This window comes from Ovis canadensis, chromosome 17, assembly GCF_042477335.2.
Source record: "Ovis canadensis isolate MfBH-ARS-UI-01 breed Bighorn chromosome 17, ARS-UI_OviCan_v2, whole genome shotgun sequence".
Lineage (NCBI taxonomy): Eukaryota > Metazoa > Chordata > Mammalia > Artiodactyla > Bovidae > Ovis > Ovis canadensis.
The window spans coordinates 23,812,143-23,836,259 of NC_091261.1; the positions used below are offsets into that span (position 1 = coordinate 23,812,143).

Below are 24,117 nucleotides of genomic sequence, written 5' to 3' on the forward strand. Positions count from 1 at the left end.
ATGCGTAGGCCTGTGTACAAGGACGGTGTCTCTGGGACTCTGTTAAAACCCCCCCACCTCCTCAAAACCAAACACACCTCTTAACCCTGGCCCCACACGTGACAGGACTCACCAGAAACAGGCACCACAGTGAAAAGGCAGGCCTTTGAGGTATGTCACTCTGAGACCACCCTACGAGAGGAGGCCCCGAGATCGCAGAGCCAAGGCCCCTCACGGCAACCCTGGTAATTAGACACTAATAATGGACTGAAGGTGTAACATTCACCTCAACTCACCACCAACAGACTAAACAATCCATAGGAAGAGAGAAACCTTTAGCATGAGTAATACAGCAGAAAGCTTGCAAAAGCGTATCAACTTTGACAAACATAATGGAATAACAATGGCTATTTCAAAACTAATGGCATTAGATCCGAGTGAAACCCCAGACTGCATTCTGAATCGTTAGAAGGCTGCTAGTTTATGAATTAACACTGGTTTGATGTTTGTTCTTAATATCGCCAACTGCAATAATCACCAAGGCATCTGATTCCTGATTTTTTTTTCATTCGTTAGTTTGCTTCTCATGAAGGACACTCAAGGAGGAAAAGAACCCTTACAGCGTGTAGATGGGTACTTCTCTTATTGTGAAAGAAAATGCATACTGTTAAATAGAGAAGCAAAGCTATCATCATCGCTGTGTGACACATGGGTATATACGATGTCCTCCATCACAGACCATTTAGCATTGATTATCCCTTTTTGTTCTGCAACACCAACGTCAACCTATATTTTTCTTACGAAAGACAATGAATGCTTTCTGGGGTGGAAAAAGGACAAGAATCTCCATTTGTTAGTCAGTGATTTTTTCAGAAAAACATACACAATTTATAACCTACAAATAGTTTTAAAGGGGAATTAAATGAATGCTTTTAGTAAACTTTTTGGATTATTGGAATGTTTTTCTTCCAAAACAGACCTGAAATTTGGGGATTTCAATTTGCACATGGGCTCGTGAGGTTAACTTAGCATAGAAAGAATTAGAAAGTCACTCACATAGTGGCGTTTTAAGCATCCTTGAGAATAATACAGACAAATCTCACAGATAATGTTGGGCAAAAGAAACCAGAAACAAGTACATCTTATACAATTCCACTTATACAAAGTTCAAAAATGTGCTAGGTCAGTTAGTCATATCCAACTCTGTGAGACACCATGGATTGTAGCCTAGCGGGTTCCTCTGTCCATAGGATTTCCTAGGCAAGATGACTGGAGTGGGTTGCCATTTCCTCCTCCAGGGGATCACGCCCACCCATGTGAGATCGAACCTGTCACGTGCATTGGCAGGTGGATTCCTTACCATTGTGCTACCTGGGAAGTTCAAAGATGGGAGAAGCTAACCTGTGCTGTTAGAGGTCACAGGATGATTCCTCTTGGCAGGGGAGGTAACTGGAAACAGAAATGAGGGGTCTTCAGGCCACCTGTATCCTTCCATCCCTTCTTCTGGGTGCTGGTTACAGTGTGTGTCACTTATAAAAAACTGTCATACTGTATGCTTATGATTTGGGGCCTTTTCTGAATACATGCTTCAGTAAAAAGTTTGAAAAAAAAGGATTAAAAATTCATAGCACTGTGAAGCTAGAGTCTGACCACAACTGGTTCCACAGTGGACATATACGTGGGTATACTGAAGTCCTGCAATAATTGTTTCTAAACTTACACCTAAAATCTATTTGACAGTATGTAATTTTAGTGGCTTCTGAGAGTTTTGACTTTATCCATGAAATTAACAACTGACTTGTGATGACCCAAGATAATTTGAAAGTTGAGTGTGTGCTAAAGTTGGGTTAGGTGGGTAGAGGGTAGCAGGGGAGGGATTATTATATTTTCTAAAGGATGAAACATTCACATCTTCCTTTTGCTGAAGTCAGTAACAAAATACTTCTGTAGTTTTCATTTGTTTGGTCAAAGAAGCTGTGAGCTTCCAGATAGCTGTCAAATGAGGCTTCGATATTGAATTGCCAAAAATAAACCTTTCCTTGTGTGTGAGCATGCTCAGTTGCTCAGTTGTGTCCAACTCTTTGTGACCCCAAGGACTGTAGCCAGCCGACCCTGTAGTCAGTGGCTCTCTGCTGACTACAAGGATGTTATCGCTATGTACATGATCTAAATAATGCTTTTGAAGGTCAGGGTATTGAAGTCTAAGTTTCAGAGCCTGGAGCTGAGGGGCTCTCAGGAGAGCACTCAGCAGATGGACAGGGCAGAAATGTTCATCTTTGAGTGCTAATAGCAATTCCATCACTAATTTGAATGTACTGGAATAACTTAGAAAATATTACTTGACTTAACAGAATGTTAAAAAAATAACTCACCTTTTGGGATCGATAATTTTGTAGAGTTTTCCATTGTGAGTCTGGGTCATACTTTTACTACTTGATAGAATGTAAACTTCACCTATGGAGAGAGAAATACAGTAAGTTAGTTCACAGTATTGTAAGGCTTTACCTCCTATTGACTGTGTGTGTGTGCTCAGTTGCTAAAATCGTGTCTGACTCTTTGCGACCCCATGGACTGCAGCCCACTAGACTCCTCTGACAATGGGATTATCTCAGCAAGAATACTAGAGCAGGTTGCGATTTCCTCCTCCAGGGGATCTTCCTGACCCAGGGATCAAACTCAAGTCTCCTATGTCTTCTGCTTTGGCAGGTGGACTTTTTTTAAAAATCACTGATTCTTTACCACCTGGGAAGCCCCATGTGTATGTCTATATGTATATTGGGCTTCCCAGGTGGTGCCAGTGGTAAAGAATCCGCCTGCCAATGCAGGAGACACAGGAGATGCGGGTTCAATCCCTGGGTTGGAAAGATCCCCTGGAGGAGGGCATGGCAACCCACTCCAGCATTTTTGCCTGGAGAATCCCACAGACAGAGGAGCCTGGAAGGCTATAGTCTATGAGGTGGCAAAAGAGTCAGACGTGACTAAAGTGACTAAGCACACACAGTACATACATATATAGTCATACATCCTCAGAAGATCACTGGCCTGAAGATCATGAGAGCTTCCCAAGTCTACCCTCAGTGACTCTGGTCACTTCTTCCCACATCTCCCCATGGCTCTGGCTTGAGCAGAGTGTAATCTCTCACCTTGATGATGGCCACAGCCTCCTAGCTGATCTCCCTGCTTACTCTTATTCTTCTAGGTTTACTCTCAGTATACCAGCTACAGAGATTCCTTACAAGGCAGGCGAGAGTGTATAAACTGGATTACCCTCTTCTGTATCAACACCCTCCAATGACTTCTGATTTCCCTCCAATGGCTTCTACTCTCTCTCCAAGCCCAGGCTAAGTCCTGACAGAGGTCTATGACAACGTGCCCCTTATTGCTCTGATGCCATCTGCAATGTTCCTAGCCTCACTGGCCTCCTGACTTTGGAAATGGGAGGCAAGTTCCTGGCCCAGCATCCTGTTTCAGGCCCCCGCTGTCCTAGGCTGCTCCTGTCTTAGCATCTGTCCCAGGTCCTGTCTGTCTGTAGACCACCACTACGTGCATTTCCCCTCTTTGATCTGTGCTTATATCATCTTTCTTGACTGTACTGTTTATTTATTTTAATAGACCTTTTTGACTTGGACCATTGTTTTAGTCTTTCTTTATTAAATCTGTTACAATATTGCTTCTGTTTTATGTTTTGGCTTTTTTGGCTTTGAGGCATGTGGGGCCTTGGCTCCCTGACCGGGGAGGGGACCCTCTGCCCTGGAAGGAGAAGTCTTAACCACTGGACCACTCGGGAAGTCCCCTTATTGTGTTATTTAAAAGTACGCTTGTCCCAGCTCCTAGTACACTTTGTGCCAACTCTTTCCTCTTAGGAGAGAACCACTCTCATTTATGACCATTCCTTCCATATAATCCAATACACAGACCTGATCATATGAATAGGGAATTAGAAGTTGTTTTTATGATTATATTTTTATGAGGCTTTAAAATTTATGTTTGCTTCTCATTCATGAAATAGTCTTTGATTTAGTCTATATTTCTCTATTTTACTTTGTTATTATGTGTTAAGCACACCCTACTGCTTTCTCACTTCTGGAAAGGATATTATGGGACTTATAATAAAACATGACACAACAGAAAAAATGGCATTAAAAAACTAAGGAATGTAAAAAAAAAGTCATATTTGTTTCATCAACTGCTTTATGTAGTTTACCACATTTAATCCTTAAAACAAACCCATTCTGATTTTATGGTTAAAAACATACACACACACACACACACATCCAGAAAAAACTCATTAAAAAAATCTAACTCAATTTATTATACGGCTCTTAATTAAAAACCAAAGAGTTTACATTAAACAGTGAAAGTACATTTACTCTAAATTATGAAATACACATGATATTTTTGGTTTTGGACAGTAAGAACTGTGTGTGCTTCATTTCTGGTTCTCCTCCCAACATTGTATTAAGTATGGACAGATATTTGGACATTTGAACCATGGTGGGGTGATGGTAGGATAAATGATGGTGAGTTATTGGCAGTAAGGTCTGGGGCAACCAAAATGATTCATCAAAATTATTCTAAATACTTATCTCTAACTCTGTCACAAACAATTTGATCTTAATTTATACTTTAAAATCAGAGTTTGCCGATGACGTTTAAATTATATTACAGAAGATTGAAGTGAGAAAGGCTATATATTGAAGTGAGAAAGGCTATATTTCTGGTTCATTTGAATGGGGTAGAAGAATTCCAAAGCAAACTTAAATGCAAGATGCTTGCAATGCTAAAACAAGCAAAAGACAGATTGGACTACCTTTCTTTGAATCCCTATATTCCTGCAGCTCTGAAATCTGTGTTTTGTGTTGCAGGAATCTAGTTTGAGTTCCTTGGCAACCTAAGGGAATGGCATGGAGCTATTTCTGATGAATTCTCTATTTGGTGGAGTTAAACCAAATCTGAATATTTAGAGTAAATAATTATGGTTTAGATGAAAACACAACTTCTCTTTTTTAATACCTAGAAATTCATGTCCAAGGCTAAAGGAGCATGGTAGCCATAGTTTGTTTGAATATTGCTCTTTAAGGAATCATTATGATAGCTACATTTATCTCCGAAATTTAAAACTGGTAGCATTTCACTCTTTGGTAATTCAATTCACTCTTTTCAATTCAATTCAATTCAATTCATTTCACTCTTTGGTATTCCAATTATCAACCTCGTTTTGCTTTTTAGACTGCATACGTATTGATAATTTATCAACAAATAAATTGCATGTTATACTGGAGATTATCAAGGAGAAGATAATTTTCATTCTGTTGGAAAGCAAATCTATAAACTCAGATTATTTCCAACAAATTTCATGCCCTGATGGGCAAAAAAGTAAAAAATTAGGAAATGAAGTGAGATTCAGACTGCAACATATTTTAAATTTATTTCAAGAGACATGGATAAGTGGAAAGGTTTTCAGAAAGAGAATATAAACAAATGGCTCAACTGATTCAAAGATATCAGTAGCCATTTGAAATTTTCTCTTTAAGATTCAAAAATTCTCTTTTGTTTCCAACTCCCATCTTCCTGCTTTGTTTCTTTCATGTTTCTGGCGTAGAAATAAAACTTAAAGACCCCCAGAGAAAGTTTATTGTAAGCGAATACTGAACTGGTCATCTTTGCTGGAGGTTACATTTCCAACAAATGGAGGTTGAGATTATTTTGCTTGTTTTTCAGAGTAGAACAGAGCCTCTTGGGCAAAGATAGAGAATGGAACTTAACAGAAATAGTTTGTACAGTACCTAATTCGTCTTCTCCAAATCCCAAAATGTGACCTGAAAAGTAGCCTCTACAGGAACCACCGTTGCCAAGACAGAGTGGCTTTTCTTGCCATTGCTTGCTCACAGGACTTTGCTGGAGGGTTAAGAAATTCCTACAAGAAAAACATACCAGAAACCTATGATAAAAATGTGCTTTTGCCTAAAAGACACAATGACATATTTAAAATAAAGCTTATAATAAATAATTCCTGTGCTGTGGACCTGGTTTCTAAAGGGAAAAATAATATAGCCCCAAATGTGTGTGAATACTCTGAAAGTCCCATGTGAGGAACAAGTACTTAAAGATGACATTTTGTTTGGAGGGGGTGGGTACTAAAAGTACCTGAGTATGAGAAATACCCTCCCCTTCATCTGGACAAGGATGCTTCCTATCCAGGACTAGACATCATGCTGCGCTATTGATCAGAGAGAGGGACAGGGGAGGAGCACAAGGTCAGTCCACTTTTCTATTTCCTTTTAGTGACCAAGCATATCAGCTCTGCCATATGCCTGAACGACAGTGACTTGGGAAACAAGATCCTTATTTTGGGCTTCATTACAGAGTTTCTTATAATTATCAACAATGTGACCTCTAAGCTTTAGGCTAATATTTACTTTTGTAGTATTCCTATCAATAGAGAGAAATTAAGGTCTGTTGCCACAAGTCCTGAAAGTTTGGCAAAAAAAAAAAAAAATTCTTTCCAATAATTTTAAAATTTTTAAAATTCCTTCCAATAATTTTTAAAATATTTATGTAACTCATGTAAAACTACATTTCTTCAATTTACTCATGATCATGTAAATTTATGTTAAGGATGAAGGGAAGAGCGTAAATAATATGAAATGTCCATCTGAAGACTTCTCTGTTCTTAAAAATTATTTTATGAATTTGATCAAGTCTGTTTCAAAACCATCTTTTAGGAAATTCTTTAATTTCCCCACCATACATGGTAGAACCAAAAGTAAATAATAGCACTTCCTTCGTGGTTCAGTGGTTAAGAATCTGCCTGCCAGTGCAAAGGACATGAGTTCAATCCCTGGTCCAGGGAGATTCCACATGCTGCGGAGCAACAAAGTCTGTGAGCTCCAAGTACTGAGGTCCACGCTCTAGAGCCCCTGAGCTGCAACAAGAGAAGCTACCACAACGAGAAGGCTGTGCACGGTAACAAGAGAGTAGCCACAACTCACGGCAACTAGAGAGAGCCCTTGTGCAGCAAGGAAGACCTAACACAGCCAAAAGAAAAAAGGAAAAGAAAGACTAACTGGTAGAATTGAAAAAAAAATTAATAAACAATAGTTTTTATGTGTCCCACACCTGACCTCCAAAGGGTGACATGCATTTGAATATTTTCTGATGATTTGCCCAATAATCAATAGATATGTCATTCGATCTATCAAACCATGGTGTCAGGAAGCCTACCCATTACGATCTCCAAACACGTAGCTTCCATAGAGTCTTTCTGACTGGCAGCCTCGGTAAACAAATCCACCAACCAAAGGACCATTACTGAATGGCTTGAATTCTAAAAGTGATGGCTCACTTTCTGGAAATAAATAGACATAACATTAGATCAAATGAAACATATTTTTATAAAGGAAAACTAATGTAGGCCAGGGGGCTTCCCGAGTGGCGCTAGTGGTAACCACCCTGCCAATGCAGGAGACGTAAGAGATGCAGGTTCAATCCCTGCATCAGGAAGATCCCTTGGCGGAGAGCATGGCAACCCACTCCAATATTCCTGCCTGGAGAATCCCAATGACAGAGGAGCCTGGCGGGCTACATACAGTTCATGGGGTCACAAAGAGTCAGACATGACTGAAGCCACTTTGCACGCATGCACACACAACGTAGGCCATGCCACAGTCACTATGGTAATTTACTTTAACTCTGAAATGTGTTCCGTGATGCATAAGATGGATTCTTTCTATAGATCTTTAGTGGAAATAATTAACCCCTTTGCTTAAATATTATAAAATGTACAGGGCTTCTATGCATAGCAGAATGAAACAAAAATGCTCTGCAAATGCTTATTGTTATTATAACTTCCAAGACATACCAAATTTTCAATGACAATATCTCTGAACATTTTGGAAATCATGGACTTTAGAACTAAAGTACTTAAATCATACTTAATTTTTTTAATATTGAATTTTTTGTAGAAATACTTCTGCATATACCTCCTAAACTGAGTGAAACCTCTGTCAAATTCTATAAAATGTTTAAAAGTTTACACTTTAATGAAAATAAAGGCATGGTACATAAAAGGTCCTCAAAACCACATTTGTTGCACATTTTAAAACACTGTCACTTAGTCAAGTAATATTTTCATTTAAAATGTTTTAAGAGTTCTGTTTATAGGGTCATGCGGTTAACAAAGTCTGTTTCAGTCATTCCTTCAGAATTACATGTGAATAGTCATGTATCTCTGTCTTTTCATGCATGTCATTATATTCTCAAATATAAAGATGCCAATTACGATGAAAAAGATACAAAGCTAGCTGGAAATTAATCTGAAAATTACTTATTACATACTTAAATAAGTCACTATCAACAGGAAGTCTTTTAGGCAAAAGCTTTTGTGGAAAGACAAAAATTCTAAAGTTCTTCCCGCTTCCCACGTGATTATGGTGAATAGGTGAAGGTGTGCTCAGACACTCAGTCACGCCCAACTCTTCGCAGCTCCATAGACCGTAGCCCTCCAGGCCCCTCTGTCCATGGGATTCTCCTGGCAAGAATCCTGGAATGGGTTGCCATTTCCTTCTTAGGGGATCTTCCCGACCCAGGGATCGATCCCAAGTCTCTTGCATCTCCTGCACTGCAGGCTGACTCTTGACCGCTGAGCCACCAAGGGTGCCTGATGATGGTGAATACGATACTATAAAAAATAGAGCAATCAAGTTTTAAATGAATTTAATTTACTCCTCTCCCAGGGTACTGAGAGGCAGCATAACTGAATGTCTAAGGTCATGAACTCTGGAATCAGGCTACCCGGGTTCAAATCCAGACCCTGTTACTTTATGTGGTGTGACAAGTAACATTTCTGTGCTCAGTTTTCTCATCTGTGCAATGTGAACAGTAAGAGTACTTCTAGGATTTCTCTGTAAATGAAATGAGCGAAGTTTTTAAAGCACTAATTACGGGCCCTGGCATGGAGTAAATGTTGTGGATGTGGTTATTTGTTTTTTTTTCTTTTTTCTGATTTATTGAGGTATAATTGACAAATAAAATTTGATATATATAAATAGTAAAAGAATTCTGCAGCTGTGTTTTCAATATATAAATGTAGGGCCATCCATATTGTAATCAGTTTCAGCTGAACCCAAATTAATGTGATTGTAGAATTTAGTTTAATCTACAAATATAGCTAAGATTCCCACAGGCTAGTGACTCATTAGATTTTTTTTTTCCTAACCACATTATTCTTTGGTTTGGCTTTTATAAGATGTACACACACATACATGAATACCTGAAAAAAAAAGTAAAGTAAAATAACAGAATACTACATGAACCAGCATAGCTGCTTCATTCCTGGTACTAAATAAATATCTGTATTGAATGAATAGAAGAAGCAATCAATTCAATAATCTTCATCTACTATGTTCCCTGAATCATAATCATATTTGATATACCATTTCCTCCAAAATGAGTAAATACAAAAATGTGGGAAAATATTAACTTTAAATTTTAATATGTATCTCAAACACTCTAATAATCATGTCATTAAAAATAAGATCTAAACATTCCATCTTCATGACTTGGGTAAATAACATGTTTTTATAAGTCTATTACTTTGTTTTCTCTAAAATAAACACCTTTAAAAAATACATTCTTATTTGAAACACATAATTTTCCTAATTGCTAAGACTAGTATGTTGGGTATTGAGAAATTTCTTACTCTTAACACTTATTTTTTTCCTCTGTATATAAGATGTTAAGACAAGTTCTCTCTTATATATTAAATAAATAGAAGGTATTCATCTTGACTCTCAGATGAGCAAAATATAAACTGCTAACTTTTGAAGGCCCATTAAATTTTTGGACCTACAGAGCAGCATTCAATCCACGGGGAGGGTAATTACCCAAATGGAGCCCCTAGGGCTTGTAAGAATCATTGGACCTTTAAGAAGCCAGCAACTGATTCTGTTACCACTGTTAGGCCAGTGTTCTGATGCTTTCCTAAATGCTCATTTTATAGAAATCTTTTTCTCTTCAATTAATACACTAAAATAAAACAAAGCCCGAATGAAAGCCCAAATCAACAAATTATGCTCTACTTACCATAATCTTTCCCCTTTATGATCTGTAGGATTCTGGCCGATGAGCTGTTCTTTCCATTGGAGTCTGAACAAAGTATTGTTAAATTGATGTTTATATCAGTGGGGTGTCGATCCACAGCGCATCTGTGACAAAAGTGGGGACGCTCATGAATTCCTACCAGGGTACGTCCCAAATTGAGAGACTCCTGACACAGGAACCCTTTGTGGGCTGGCAAGGATGCTAGGGAGGATTTGGTTTGGAATCTCTAGAAACCGCCGAAGGAAACATCCTGTTTGTTTACTCTGTTGAAGTTTAATGAGTTCTGGAGTGTATTTCTTAATTTCTTTTGGTACCTCCCTCCACTATGAACGTGCATGCTGACTTAAAACATGTGTTAGTCTGTTGTTAAGGGAAAGCATGGATATGATACCTGGGTAACGTACAAGAGTAAGGACAGTGGTGCCATCAACTCACATCTTCAACATGCTACAGGATACGTGGTCCCTGAGTTGTGATGACCCAGCATTATGATGCTGTAGCAGTATTTCATGGGCAGTAGAAACTGTACTTTGAGTTTTGACCTTCTCCCAGACTAATGACATGTGGTACATACTCTCTTGTGATGCTGGGCAGAGGCAACTACAGTTCCCAGCAGCCCATGCCATCACTAGAGGAATCAATGACGCATAGACAATCACTCTGTATCCCTACAACCATTCTGCTTTCTACTTTCAGTATAACATTTGATAAATATTGAAATATTTGATAAATATGAAAACATGAGACATTCAAGTAAATGGCCTCCCTGGTGGCTCAGACGGTAAAGAATTGGCCTGCACTCAAGGAGACCCAGGTTCGATCCCTGGGTTGGGAAGATCCCCTAGAGAAGGGAATGGCTACCCACTCCAGTATTCTTGCCTGGGAAATCCCACTGACAGAGGAGCCTGGCAGGCTACAGTCCATAGGGTCACAAAGAGTCAGATACTACTGAGCGACTAACACAGACACACATTCAATTAAATAGGCTCTGTGTTAATAGATTTTGCCTAGCTGTATCCTAATGTAAGTATTGTGAGCATGTTTAAAGTGCGCTAGACTCTGATGCTAGGTGCGCTAGGCTATGATGTTTGGTAGGTGAGGACCATTAGGTGCCTTTTCCACTTATGGTATTTTCAACATACAATGGTTTCACTGGGATTTAACACTACTGTAAGACAAGGAAGGTGTGTATTAGTTATAGTATTAATTCTGTGTTTCTTCTTTTAAAGATTTTTTTAAAAATGTGGACCATTTTTTAAATGCCTTTATTGAATTTGTTATTGTGGGGAGGGAGGTGGGAGGGGGGTTCATGTTTGGGAACGCATGTAAGAATTAAAGATTTTAAAATTAAAAAAAAAATTAAAAAAAAATACTGCTACTGGTTTATTTTCTTGCTTTTAAGCTATGAGGCATTTGGGAATCTTAGCTCCCTGACCAGGGATTGAACTTGTACCCATTGCATTGAAAGGCAGTCTTAATCACTGGACACAAGAGAAATCTTTTGTGTTTCTTAGATAGAATCAGTACATTCTAAAGTGTAGGCTGCCTTAACAAAGGGGAGCATGGACTGCAGTTTAAGGAATAAAATAAAGCTGCCCTCCACAACCACTAACGTCCTTCATGTGGACTCTGATTTCATGTTCACGCCCAATCTGTGGCCAGAATATTTCTGTGACTTAAGCCACTGACTGTAAACTCTATGAGGAAAGGAACTATTTTCAACCTCTTTATCACTGTTATTTCTGTTCCTTAGTTCAAATCCAAGAATATAAGGAGGGCTCAATATTTGTTGAATGTTTCAGCCAATGAGTGATCAGGTACGGGGAATGTGGGTTGAGGGAAGAATGAAATTGAATAATATTTTTGAAATTTTCAAAACTTTGGAAAACAGTCCTGCACTGTTTCCAGATTTCTTAAGCTTGGCATTACTGACATTTGGTGCCAGATATGAAAGAGTGTGAAAAAGTTGGCTTAAAGCTCAACATTCAGAAAACGAAGATCATGGCATCCGGTCCCATCCCTTCATGGGAAATAGATGGGGAAACTAGACACAGTGTCAGGCTTTATTTTTCTGGGCTCCAAAATCACTGCAGATGGTGACTGCAACCACGAAATTAAAAGATGCTTACTCCTTGGAAGAAAAGTTCTGACCAACCTAGATAGCATATTGAAAAGCAGAGACATTACTTTGCCAACAAAGGTCCGTCTAGTCAAGGCTATGGTTTTTCCAGTGGTCATGTATGGATGTGAGAGTTGAACTGTGAAGAAAGCTGAGCGCTGCAGAATTGATGCTTTTGAACTGTGGTGTTGGAGAAGACTTTTGAGAGTCCCTTGGACTGCAAGGAGATCCAACCAGTCCATTTTGAAGGAGATCAGTCCTGGATGTTCACTGGAAGGACTGACGTGAAAGATGAAACTCCGATACTTTGGCAACCTGATGTGAAGAGCTGACTCATTTGAAAAGACCCTGATGCTGGGAAAGATTGAGGGCGGGAAGAGAAGGGGACGACAGAGGATGAGATGGTTGGATGCCATCACTGACTCAATGGACATGGGTTTGGGTGAACTCCGGGAGTTGGTGATGGACAGGGAGGCCTGGAGTGCTGCGGTTCATGGGGTTGCAAAGGGTCAGACACGACTGAGCGACTGAATTGGATTGAAGCCTGATCTGCCAAAGGTGGGTAGCTGTTGTGTAGCCACAGTCCCAGTCTTGTCCTCATTAATTCAATGATTCCCAGAATACAACGTTTGGCAGGGATCATGATACAGACCTGCTGTGACTTGAGGTGGAACTAAGTCCATATAGGATGAAAATTTTTCCTGTATTGCTTTTTTTTTAAAAGATGGAGAAACTCTGACCAAGAAAATAGTTTGACCTGTTTCTAACAAGAAAGAGGAAATCTGGAGGAAAAGTGAGGTCTCCCAAATCTGGAGGCCATGAGGTCTAGCTCTGGCTGAGTACCAAATTCACTAAGGTCCACTTGGCCCTTTTAACCTTTTTTCAGTTCAGTTTAGTCTCTCAGTCATGTCCCACTCTTTGCGACCCCATGGACTGCAGCATGCCAGGCCTCCCTGCCCATCACCAACTTCCAGAGTTTACTCAAACTCATGTCCATCATGTCAGTGATGCCATCCAACCATCTCATCCTCTGTTGTCCTCTTCTCCTCTTGCCCTCAATCTTTCCCAGCATCAGGGTCTTTTCAAATGAGTCAGTTCTTCACATGAGGTGGCCAAAGCATTGGAGTTTCAGCTTCAACATCAGTCCTTTCAATAAATATTCGGGACTGATTATCTTTAGGATGGACTGGTTGGATCTCCTTGCAGTCCAAGGGACTCTCAAGAATCTTCTCCAACCTTTTTGGTTTCTTATGTGAAAAGAGCCCAGACAGTGAAACGTCTCTATATGATACTATTGTTGTTATTTAGTTGCTAAGTTGTGTCCAATTCTTTGTGATTCCATGGACTGTAGCCTGCCAGGCTCCTGTGTCAATGGAATTCTCCAGGCAAGAATACTGGAGTGGGTTGCCATTTCCTTCACCAGGGGATCGTTCTGATCTGGTGATTTAACCCACGTTTCCTGCATTGTAGGTGGATCTTTACCACTGAGCCACCTAAGAAGCCCATATGATACTATACTCATGTCAATAAATATGTATCCACCCCATAGGATGTACACAACACTAAGTGAAGCGAAAGTGTTGGCCACTTAGTTGTGTCTGACTCTTTGCGACCCCATGGACTCTAGCCCACCAGGCTCCTCTGTCCCTGGAATTCTTCAGGCAAGAATACTAGAGTGGGTTCCATTCCCATCCCCAGGGGATCTTCCTGACCCAGGGATTGAATCTGGGTCTCCTGCATTGCAGACAGATTCTTTCAGTTCAGTCAAGTCGCTCAGTCGTGTCCGACTCTTTGCGACCCCATGAATCGCAGCACGCCAGGCCTCCCTGTCCATCACCAACTCCCAGAGTTCACTCAGACTCACGTCCACCAAGTCAGTGATGCCATCTCATCCTCTGTCCTCCCCTTCTCCTCTTGCCCCCAGTCCTTCCCAGCATCAGAGTCTTTTCCAATGAGTCAACTTTTTGCATGAGGTAGCCAAAGTACTGGAGTTTCAGCTTTAGCATCATTCCTTCCAAAGAACACGCAAGGCTTATCTCCTTTAGAATGGACTGGTTGGATCTCCTTGCAGTCCAAGGGACTTTCAAGAGTCTTCTCCAACACCACAGTTCAAAAGCATCAATTCTTTGGCGTTCAGCTTTCTTCATAGTCCAACTCTCACATCTATATATGACCACTGGAAAAACCATAGCCTTGACTAGATGGACCTTTGTTGGCAAAGTAATGTTTCTGCTTTTCAACATGCTGTCTAGGTTGGTCATAACTTTTCTTCCAAGGAGTAAGCATCTTTTAATTTCATGGCTGCAATCACCATCTGCAGTGATTTTGGAGCTCCCCAAAATAAAGTCTGACACTGTTTCCACTCTTTCTCCATCTATTTCCCATGAAGGGATGGGACCAGATGCCATATCTTCGTTTTCTGAATGTTGAGCTTTAAGCCAACTTTTTCACTCTCCTCTTTCATTTTCATCAAGAGGCTTTTTAGTTCCTCTTCACTTTCTGCCATAAGGGTGGTGTCATCTGCATATCTGAGGTTATTGCTATTTCTCCCGGCAATCTTGATTCCAGCTTGTATTTCTTCCAGCCCAGCGTTTCTCATGATGTACTCTGCATAGAAGTTAAATAAGCAGGGTGACAATATACAGCCTTGACGTACTCCTTTTCCTATTTGGAACCAGTCTGTTGTTCCATGTCCAGTTCTAACTGTTGCTTCCTAACCTGCATATAGGTTTCTCAAGAGGCAGGTCAGGTGGTCTGGTATTCCCATCTCTTTCAGAATTTTCCACAGTGTATTGTGATCCACACAGTCAAAGGCTTTGGCATAGTCAATAAAGCAGAAATAGATGTTTTTCTGGAACTCTCTTGCTTTTTCCATGATCCAGCGGATGTTGGCAATTTGATCTCTGGTTCCTCTGCCTTTTCTAAAACTGACTTGAACATCTGGAAGTTCATGGTTCACGTATTGCTGAAGCCTGGCTTGGAGAATTTTGAGCATTACTTTACTAGCATGTGAGATGAGTGCAATTGTGCGGTAGTTTGAGCATTCTTTTGCATTGCGTTTCTTTGGGATTGGAATGAAAACTGACCTTTTCCAGTCCTGTGGCCACTGCTGAGTTTTCCAAATTTGCTGGCATACTGAGTGCAGCACTTTCACAGCATCATCTTTGAGGATTTGAAATAGCTCAACTTGTATTCCATCACCTCCACTAGCTTTGTTCGTAGTGATGCTTTCTAAGGCCCACTTGACTTCACATTCCAGGATGTCTGGCTCGAGGTGAGTGGTCACACCATTGTGATTATATTGGTTGTGAAGATCTTTTTTGTATAGTTCTTCTGTGTATTCTCGCCACCTCTTCTTAACATCTTCTGCTTTTGTTAGGTCCAGACCATTTCTTTCCTTTATCAAGCCCATCTTTGCATGAAATGTTCCCTTGGTATCTCTAATGTTCTTGAAGAGATCTCTAGTCTTTCCTATTCTGTTGTTTTCCTCTATTTCTTTGCATTGATCGCTGAGGAAGGCTTTCTTATCTCTTCTTGCTATTCTTTGGAACTCTGCATTCAGATGCTTATATCTTTCCTTTTCTCCTTTGCTTTTCGCTTCTCTTCTTTTACAGCTATTTGTAAGGCCTCCTCAGACAGCCACTTTGCTTTTTTGCATTTCTTTTCTATGGGGATAGTCTTGACTCCTGTCTCCTGTACAATGTCACAAACCTCCGTCCACAGTTCATCAGGCACTCTGTCTATCAGATCTAGTCCCTTAAATCTATTTCTCACTTCTACTGTGTAGTCATAAGGGATTTGATTATGACATTAGACCTGAATGGTCTAGTGATTTTCCCTACTTTCTTTAATTTAATTCTGATTCTTTACCCTAATGTAAACTATGGTCTTTGCGTGGTAAGGATATGTCAGTGTAGGCTTCTCAACTGTAACAAATGAGCACTTGGGTGGGGCACATTGATAGTGGGGGTGGCAATGCTCGTGTAGGGGTTGTATGGGAAAATCTCTGTGCTTTCTGTTGAATTTTGCTGTGAACTTCAAACTAACCTAAGAATTAAAATGTCTTTTAGAAAGAGGAGAGGAGGCACCTGATGCCAGCTACCTGAAAGTGCTGGCTGACAGTTATCAGTAAGAGGACAAGCACAAGATTCTTGGCCTGCTGTTCTGCACCAAGGTGCTTAATAAAAGTCAGCTTTGCTCTGTAGCCAATAATTTTGGATTTTAGTTTCCTTTCTGCTTTATTAAATCCTCCTCTGCTTGAAATACTTTTGGAGGGAGGCAAATTGTTCAGCCCTCTACCGCCGGAGGATGTAAGCCTCCACAGCACAGGCACTCTGCCACATGTACGGTCTGTAAAGCACTCCCCCGTGTGTTTTTATGCTGAGGGCCGGGACTCCCCGGGAGGGGTGCGTGAAGGGTCCGGTGGGACTGTGGTGACTCAGGCTGCTCTGACTTCAAAGTGCTGCTTTGTGGTGGTGTCTGTGCATTCTGAGCTCCAGGAATGGAATGTGACAGTTTCCTCCACATCCTGAACCCACCTTAAGTATTCCCTGTCGCCCAGATTTTAAGATCTGCTGAGATGCCAAAAAGGAAATGAACTGTAGACTCACACTTTGATGGAGGGGAGATGAAGGGCAGGAGGGATTATAAAAAGAAAAAGCTCGAGAAATACTCACCTTGCACATAATGAACACTCAATAAACATTAAATAGCAATAATAGCTTAACGAGTAAATGAATAAATGTGGCCAGATATCCCTTAGTATGAGTCACAGACCACAGACTGAATGAAGCCTTCATCAAATAAATGCTATACAGTATTATACTTCCTTGCATTTTTCAAGTATATCCCAAATTTCTCACTCTACATACTTCTTTTGTTTTGGTTGGTGCCCAGTGGCATATGGGATCTTAGTTCCCCAAGCAGGGATTGAACCCACATCCCCCGCACTGGAAGTATGGGGTCCTGACCACTGGAGTGACAGGGAAGTCCCTCTAGTTAGTGGTTGTTTCTTTCTGATTCACTGTAGCAAACAGTCAATCTGAATTCCTTTAACATTTATAATCTTTTTCAAGTAAAAAAGTTAACATTCAACTCAACTCCTTCCAAATGCCACTGGGTCATCTTATATTAAGTGAAGCTATGATAATAAGTGGAGAAGGCAATGGCACCCCACTCCAGTACTCTGCCTGGAGGAGGAAGAGGAAGAGCCTGGTAGGCTGCAGTCCATGGGGTCGCTAAGGGTCGGACACGACTAAGTGACTTCACTTTCACTTTGCACTTTCATGCATTGGAGAAGGAAATGGCAACCCACTCCAGTGTTCTTGCCTGGAGAATCCCAGGGACCGGGGAGCCTGGTGGGCTGCTGTCTATGGGGTCGCACAGAGTCGGACACGACTGAAGCGACTTAGCAGCAGCATGATAATAAGAACCATAATTTATGTAAAATCTGTCAGGTGTGTCAGACAGCTAGTGCTTCACTTATCAGATTTGTATTTAATCAGTACAGCATCCTTGCGAGGTAGGTATTACCATCCTTATTTGCTCTATAAGGAAATTAACATTTAGAAGTGTTTAAGACCTGGGTTCAATCCCTGGGTTGGGAAGATCCCCTGAAGGAGGCATGGCAACCCACTCCAGTATTCTTACAGGGAGAATCCCCACGGACAGAGGAGCCTGGCGGGCTACCATCCAGGGGGTTGCAAAGAGTCAAACATGACTGAACAAACAAGCATGCATACAAGGACAGCAGAGGGTGAGACGGTTAAACAGCATCACTGACTCAATGGGCAGGAATGTGAGCAAACTCTGGGAGATCCTGAAGGACAGGGGAGCCAGGCGTGCTACAGTCTATGGGGTTGCAAAGAGTCAGATACAACTTAGCGACTGAGCAAGAAGAGACAAAGGTTTATTAGTTGTCTGAAGTGTTCAGTTTGAAGTCTTAATCAGGACACTAGCCCACCAGTGTTTATCTAATAAGAACCTCCAAAATGTTAAGGTGATTTTTCTCTGTGAATTTGTCCTTTGCCTTCTCTAATCTGCCTTCTCAATCTGCTTCACACATTAATAGAAGAAAAGAGGACAAAATACTGGGTGACAACAAACCAGTGTGACTTTAGCGGCATAGCGTTGCTGAGACTCTGCTCCGTGCCTGCAAACTCTCTTTCCCCCTCTTTGTGAATCCCAGCTCTGCGGTAAGGCAGGAGAGAGAAGAGGCTTGTATTCTCACCTGCCTGGATCATGGAGGCCGTGAGCAAACACTTCAGGGGGCTGGTTGGTGCTGTTGAAGTGAGGGTTGCTCCTGGGTATGGAGTACGGTGCGTGGCACATGTCAGTATCCACGTCCAGCCGGAGCACGGAACCTGTGAAGTCGCTGAGGAATCAGAGGACCACGTGAGGGCTTTCTGTTCTTGTTACATATTTCACCTACACTAAATGCAGGGAGGTTGCTCTATGGCTAAAAAAATAAAAATAAAAACTACCTCTCCTCATTTGAGAAAAAATTATTAACGTTCCAAATTTCACACTGTGGGAAATGAAACCAGAGACTGTTTTGTTTCAGAGCAGCACCGAGACACACACAGCTCGACAGTGATGGAAGGGTGTGGCATCAGTGGGGTACTGCCTTTGGCATCCATCCTCTAAAATGTTTTTTTTTTTTTCCAATCCACGTGTTTAACGTCCTCTGAGAAGTTCCACTGAACAACATCAGTCCATTAGGTAGTGTGGAAGGTAGCTGCTGTACAACCCCCACGGGAGGAACTGGTGTTAGGACATCTCAGAAGAGCGACTTTCAGAAATACTACATCAGCAGATTTATTGAATTCCTCTTCATGTTATAAATAAATGCAGATACTGATAATCACAGTTAAAGAAGTTAACCAAGGTGATCTAATTCAGTTTTTAATTCACTTAAAACACTTTACCATCAAGGGACACCTGTTTTTCTGTTTTGTTTTTTACCTTAATCCATCCATTTCTTCCATATCATCCAATGTGATCATCCCATCACCGAGGATGATGTACAGAAAGCCGTCAGGACCGAAGAGCAGCTGTCCTCCCAGGTGCTTCCTGTGGAGTTCAGCGACTTCAAGAAATACTCTGGCTGTTCGTAAATCAACTTGATGGGGGTTTTTCCTACGTGGTGGGGATGAAACAAATCATGAGTGTGGAACGTGTCAGCTGAACCCACAGAAAGTAAACAGGACACAAGTAGGGAAGCACACACGTGGCGTGTAAATAAGCAAACATGCTGAAGGTGAAGCTAATAAAAATCGCTGAAAAATTACGTTAGTTTCTAGGTTTCCCAAGTGGCATTTAAGAGGAAAGGGAATTGTGGAAAATGCCAAAGCTACCATTTTCTGCAATTTTCCTTAAAGACACAATCGGGATGTTCAGCCAGATGGAGACTGAGGTTTAATTATTGCCACCTGATGGTAAATTATTTGTAACTTCTAAACAAAACATTACAAAGACACAGTGAGATAAATAATATCAACCATCTTTTAATGATACCTGGATACTGTGTATTCCACAACTCTAAGAATATGATCATGAGGCCCCATAGCCCACCGTTCTTGGTTGGTGGTATAAGACACATATAGCTTTCCATTTTTCTTGTAATTGGGATGGAATGCAAGGCTTAGCAGTCCTCTTTCATCTCCTCCCTGCAGTCAAATGAAAAACACAAAGAATCGTGAAGTTAATTATGTTCTTTATTGTGTTTGAACTGGAACCCCCAAAAGAGTCCCTTTCTTCTTCCTGGATAATCTTTGTCCAAACTCTTTTCTTTCCTTCCTTGCCTACTGCACACACAAAAAAGATTATAAAACATTTCACTTTGCAGATCTCTTTAAGGGTTAGAAACAAGACAATTGTCTTGTGTGGTTATCTACGCACAAGACCCTTACATGACTTTAGTCAAGTGATTTGTGTATATAATCTGGGGAAGCTAGGAAGACAAGTTTAAGTGCTGTGAAGAATTCTTTGCTGGGTTACTAGGTTGCTTGTAGTTCACAGAAGACAAATAAAAAGGTTCATAATCAGCAGTCACTTCTAATCCAAGTCTCCCAAACCTAAAACACAGTGCGGGCTGCCAACTCCCACTGTCTTGGCAATCTATTTAGAAAACAGTTAAATTGCTTGTGTAATAGGTAAACCTTTGTTTCACCCTGGAGGCATCTACATCAGTTGTCACAACCACGGTGGTCTGTTCGTCATAGCTAGGTAATAAGCAGCCTTGGCCTAGAAATGAGGTATTTTTACATAGATCCTTTCGCTGCCTTGAGTTTTTTTCTTTATAGAAAGATGGAGAAATGAGAGGAGAGCTAAAAGCCAGGGCTGAGGTGGGGGTGGGAAAAATCCTAGAAAGGAAAGGGGACACTAGGAAATAAAAGAAAAATCCCAAACAACTTTCTTTTGTTATTATATGTATGTCAAGAATTGTATACATTAGGCATGCCAAATGCTGTAACAATTAAAACATCATCGTGTGCTTAAATAGAAAGGCATTTTATCTTTATTTTCTGCTAATTCAGCTTGATGAAACTCAATATGGTCTCAGCATTTGCTTTATCCCAAAAGTAGTCTAGGAATTTCTATAATGAAATCAAAGTGTCTAAAATTATCGAGTTCAGATACTTCAAGTTCACATCCTGGTAAGCCAGTGAGCACTTCGTCTGTAGTCTGCCGAGTTATGTACAATGGCGAAAAATGTGACCGAAACTGCCCTTAGGACATCACCTTATCCATGCTATTTCATTAAACAGCACATCTCTTCGGGTGAAAAGCTATAAGTTACTCCTTAGATGTGTCAGAGAAGCAAAACCAGTCTCTAATACTGCAGTTTCTTCACTGGGTTATACTCCATCATTCTCCTGCCTTTGTTCCCCAGAATAGCTTGTGTTACTAGAAATATATGATACTGTTTGTAGTTTGTAAGCTACGTGGATTTGTGAATTTCAAGATCTAGGCATAAAAGTTTACTTTTAATAAACACTGTTTATTTCCTGGATTAGAGAAAAACTGCTTTCATATGTATGCCATCCAAAACGGAAACATCCAAACTTTAAGTGTGTGTAAGTAATACAGTGGGTGCAAATATCCCAGAACTACCAAGTTATTATTCAAATGTCCAAAAAGCCAGCCTCTTCATTTGCATATCACAATATGATTAATTTTAACAATGAGAACTATCTCACTGAAGGGTAAGTCTTTATGACTTTATGAATGAGCCTGTTTTTTTTGGATTATCTTATTATGATGATTTTAATATTAACTCATCTTTCTTCTTACATCTTGATTAAACAGATAGCTCTTGCCTTTCATATGATATGTTGAAAACAGGGATGCGTAACTAATATTTGATTATAGAAAAACCACTGCACATCTCAACCTCCCTGATGGCTGTGGAAGGAGGCCTAGGGGTGGGATGTAGTTTGTAATTAATTCCTCTTGCAGATACATCCTCCTCTAAAGCAGTGAATGCAGGTTAAGTACTGCATGCCTACTTCACAAATGTTTGTGTTCCACTAGAAGAAGGTTTTGTTGAAAGTAGTTCTTTTGTAGTCTTTAATCAAATCATCTGAAAGACAATTTGAACTGGCTAGCAACATGGTTTAAAACTGTGTTGGTTGCTTTTTGGGAATTAGGTGTAGAATTCACGCACTGTAGAGAGACAGATGGGAAAAGAGATTTAAATAAATCCACAAGTGATTGAAAACAGTTGTTTACCTTAGAGATTGATGTATCTCACGAATGAATTTGGAGTTGGGGGGACATCACTGACTTTTATTAAAGGACCAAATATGGAGACAGAACAAGACATCTGAATGACAAGTAAATAAATCAAGAAAGTCATTTAGAAAATGTCCTGAATTTTTCTGGTTATAGGATTTACATTTGTTTAGGTGGTGCTAGTGGTAAAGAACTCTCCCGCCAATGCAGGAAACAAGAGACGCAGGTTTGATCCCTGGGTCAGGAAGATCCCTGGACGAGGGCATGGCAACCCACTCTAGTATTCTTGCCTGGAGAATGCCATGGGCAGAGGAGCCTGGCAGGCTACAGTCCATAGGGTCGCATAGATTTGGACAAGACTGAAGTGACTTAGCATTAGCACACACACAATAATTACACATGATTTCACTTTTCTAAAGTCAGTTTCCAGTGCAAAGTAGTGTTCTGGGTGGTTTACAAACAGGACTAATCACTCAATCATTTCAGAGAAATACTCACTTTCATAATTATAGTGATGAAAAAATTTAGTATACTATGTAAATATTCTAGGGTGTCTCTCAAAACTGGCTTTTAAAATTATATCATATAACACAATTCAAAGATTGGGAAGGAAGGATATTTGACTCCTGTTGGGATTTTGAAGTATTGGTAGGCTCACATTTAGCTTGAATTAGCCTGCAGAAGTATGCTGTCCATTTAAAGCATGTTACAAATCATAAGAATGGAGAAGTATGTCAATTGGGCACTGAAGTTTTACCTTTGGACCAGGGTCAGAGGCTATAATGCCAGAACCACCATAAGATTTTTGAGGTTTCCAGACCTTCTGTGGTTGCTTCCACCAGTCTTCATCAGCGCATTGCCGCCTGAGAGCCTGAGTGTTGGCCCCTGGCGCCAGGATCGAAAAAATGGCCCAGCTCTTGCAGGCTCATCAAAAAGCCCTTATGTTAATGTCTTTCTACTCTTTCCCATTCTTTCTCTTCATTATGTGTAGTTTTATGGAATGAAAATCAAGCACCCCCCCCAGAAATATCAAATTATTGCACTGTTCCTATTGAGCATTTGGGGCGAATGAACCTCTAGTGATTAATTAGTTCAATCAAGTTGTCTTAAAAGGAAGATAAACACAGTCCTAGATGGCAAACGGAAGCTCCTCGGTACAGAGAGCCACACCTTTCCAAATGACACTGACTTCTAACATCATACTTGTGAAAACTGTTAACCTAATGTCCAAAATGTTTACCCTAAGTGATGTGAGAAAGAGTAATGTGTCCAAATATTCACATTATACTTTGTACTTTATTACTAATACCAAATGCTTTGTGTGTGTGTCTGCTGCTGGGAGTGACCATCACTGCCTGAACTAAACTGGCAAAATGTAGTTTACAACACTTAAGAGTTTCCTCTATTTGGATAATGCTTTTTTTTCTCCCTCAAGTTTACTGACTGAAGCTTCAACAGAATATTATTATAGGCTACCATAAGCCCCTTTCTTCCCTGTGCTCAGGCCTCTCAATACCCCATCAACTTCTGGACAGCCTCTCCACCAAGCACCAAGGGCCCCTCAAAAGCAGGTACTTGCATGATTTGAATATAATGTCCCCATACATTTTGAAACCTTGAGATCAACCCATGTTTCAGGGTGCATCATAAAACCCTCTTTAGGAGCTTTTGTTAAGAAGTTAACCACCATTATAATCATCATCCAGCTCTCAGGAACAATTTCACAGGGTCAGTAGAAAAGAGACAAAGCCCATAAGCAAAGCGTATTGATGACTTTCATGTAAGTATGAGATGAGATCTAGTCCTACAGTTTTGAGATAAACTCTTACCTGGTGAACACATCAAAGTTCTAACCAAATAACTACAAACATTTCTCTTTGAAGAAAATGAAGCAGCTGTTGAAAAAGACAGGGAATCATGAGATGATTCTAACAGGAAGCATATTTTACTTTTTTACTAGAAATTGTGGGGCATGGCCTTTCATTGTGATATTTTAAAGAAAACATTCGAATGTTTTCATATTTCAATGTGGCTAACGTTAACTTTTTTCTGATTTCTGCCTACTTTAAAATTGGCCTTAATATTGTCTATTTGGCAATTGACTTGCGTATTTTAGGAAACAGGGCTGGGCTGCACTGAGATGGAAGCATCATTTCTCATTTTGCATAGTTTCCTTAGTGACC

The 24,117-nt window shown here is 40.3% G+C and overlaps 1 protein-coding gene across 2 annotated transcripts in view; it reads right to left on the reverse strand.

Annotated features, from left to right (window-relative positions):
- Nucleotides 1–24,117, reverse strand: part of HHIP (hedgehog interacting protein) — a 110,930-nt gene that overhangs the window by 22,492 nt on the left and 64,321 nt on the right. For both annotated transcript variants that reach the window (XM_069556790.1, XM_069556789.1), the window contains exons 5-11: nucleotides 19,715–19,866; nucleotides 19,163–19,336; nucleotides 18,429–18,572; nucleotides 10,063–10,184; nucleotides 7,204–7,327; nucleotides 5,766–5,896; nucleotides 2,352–2,433 (exon numbers count right to left, since the gene is read on the reverse strand). In XM_069556790.1, coding sequence (XP_069412891.1) covers nucleotides 2,352–2,433; nucleotides 5,766–5,896; nucleotides 7,204–7,327; nucleotides 10,063–10,184; nucleotides 18,429–18,572; nucleotides 19,163–19,336; nucleotides 19,715–19,866 — 929 coding nt within the window. The remainder of the gene's footprint in view (nucleotides 1–2,351; nucleotides 2,434–5,765; nucleotides 5,897–7,203; nucleotides 7,328–10,062; nucleotides 10,185–18,428; nucleotides 18,573–19,162; nucleotides 19,337–19,714; nucleotides 19,867–24,117) is intronic.